General features: G+C 45.6%; 1 protein-coding gene across 1 annotated transcript; it reads left to right on the plus strand.

Annotated features, from left to right (window-relative positions):
• Positions 1-345: 345 nt before the first annotated feature.
• On the plus strand, positions 346-909 carry LOC114756112 (vacuolar iron transporter homolog 4-like). The gene has a single exon (XM_028945029.1). The coding sequence runs from the start codon at positions 397-399 to the stop codon at positions 907-909; it is 513 nt and encodes a 170-aa protein (XP_028800862.1). The 5' UTR covers positions 346-396.
• The last annotated feature ends 212 nt before the right edge of the window (positions 910-1,121 follow it).

The raw sequence follows: 1,121 nt of genomic DNA on the forward strand, positions 1-1,121 counted from the left end.
AATCCTCCACTTGTTAGTGCCCTCCACACGCGCGTACACAGTCTGTCCTTTTTCAAATTTAAAAACAAATTAGGTCCATTTACACTTATCAACGATGATAATTCTCTCTATAAATATCCTCCGTTACAAGTCTTGTGTCCTCCACAAGCTCTCTTGATTCTCACGTTAATCCCATTTTGCAGCACCAAAATTAATATCTTCTTCACAACCTTCTTCTTTCCTCACTCTCTCATGGCTTCACAAAACGAGATGGTCATCCAGATTCCCAACCATGCAAATAATGGAACAACAGCAACTCCTCATCAGCCAAACCCTAACCTTAAGCCCACTCTCCCTAACAAGGACGACAACGACGACACAGACTATTCCCAGAGGGCTCAATGGCTTCGCGCCGCCATGCTGGGAGCCAACGACGGGCTCGTCTCCGTCGCCTCTATCATGATGGGCGTTGGAGCCGTGAAGGAAGACGTCACAGCCATGGTTCTCTCCGGGTTCGCCGGGCTAGTCGCCGGAGCTTGCAGCATGGCGATAGGCGAGTTTGTGTCCGTGTACACACAGTACGACATAGAGAAGGAACAACTGAAAAGAGAAGAAGAAGAAGGTGGGGACAGTAGTGATAAGAAAGAGAAGCTGCCAAGTCCATATCAGGCAGCGCTAGCTTCAGCCCTAGCGTTTTCTGTAGGAGCAGTGATTCCATTGGTGGGAGCTATGTTCATAAAAGACTATAAAATTAGGTTAAGTGTGGTTGCTGCAATGGTGAGCTTGGCCTTGCTTGTGTTTGGAGGCATAGGAGCAGTGCTTGGTCGTACTCCTGTGAAGAAGTCGTGCATTAGGGTTCTTATTGGAGGCTGGGCTGCCATGGCCATAACTTTTGGCCTCACCAAGTTGATTGGATTCACTCAGCCTTGAATGCCTCATTGACAACCAGCAGGTTTAATTTAAATCTGAGAGAGAGAGAGAGAGAGAGAGAGAGAGTTGATGATAATAAATATGCAATATTATATATCCAGAGTATGTGATATATATATATAGACACTGCATGTACAAGTGTAGTTAGCATGTATGTGTGTGAACAAGGAAGCTTTGATGAGAGGATTTGGTATTGTTCTCTTTGTTGGTCT

The sequence above is a fragment of the Neltuma alba genome, unplaced genomic scaffold (assembly GCF_004799145.2).
Source record: "Neltuma alba isolate B1F8T4 unplaced genomic scaffold, ASM479914v2 tig00010372_pilon, whole genome shotgun sequence".
Classification (NCBI taxonomy): domain Eukaryota; kingdom Viridiplantae; phylum Streptophyta; class Magnoliopsida; order Fabales; family Fabaceae; genus Neltuma; species Neltuma alba.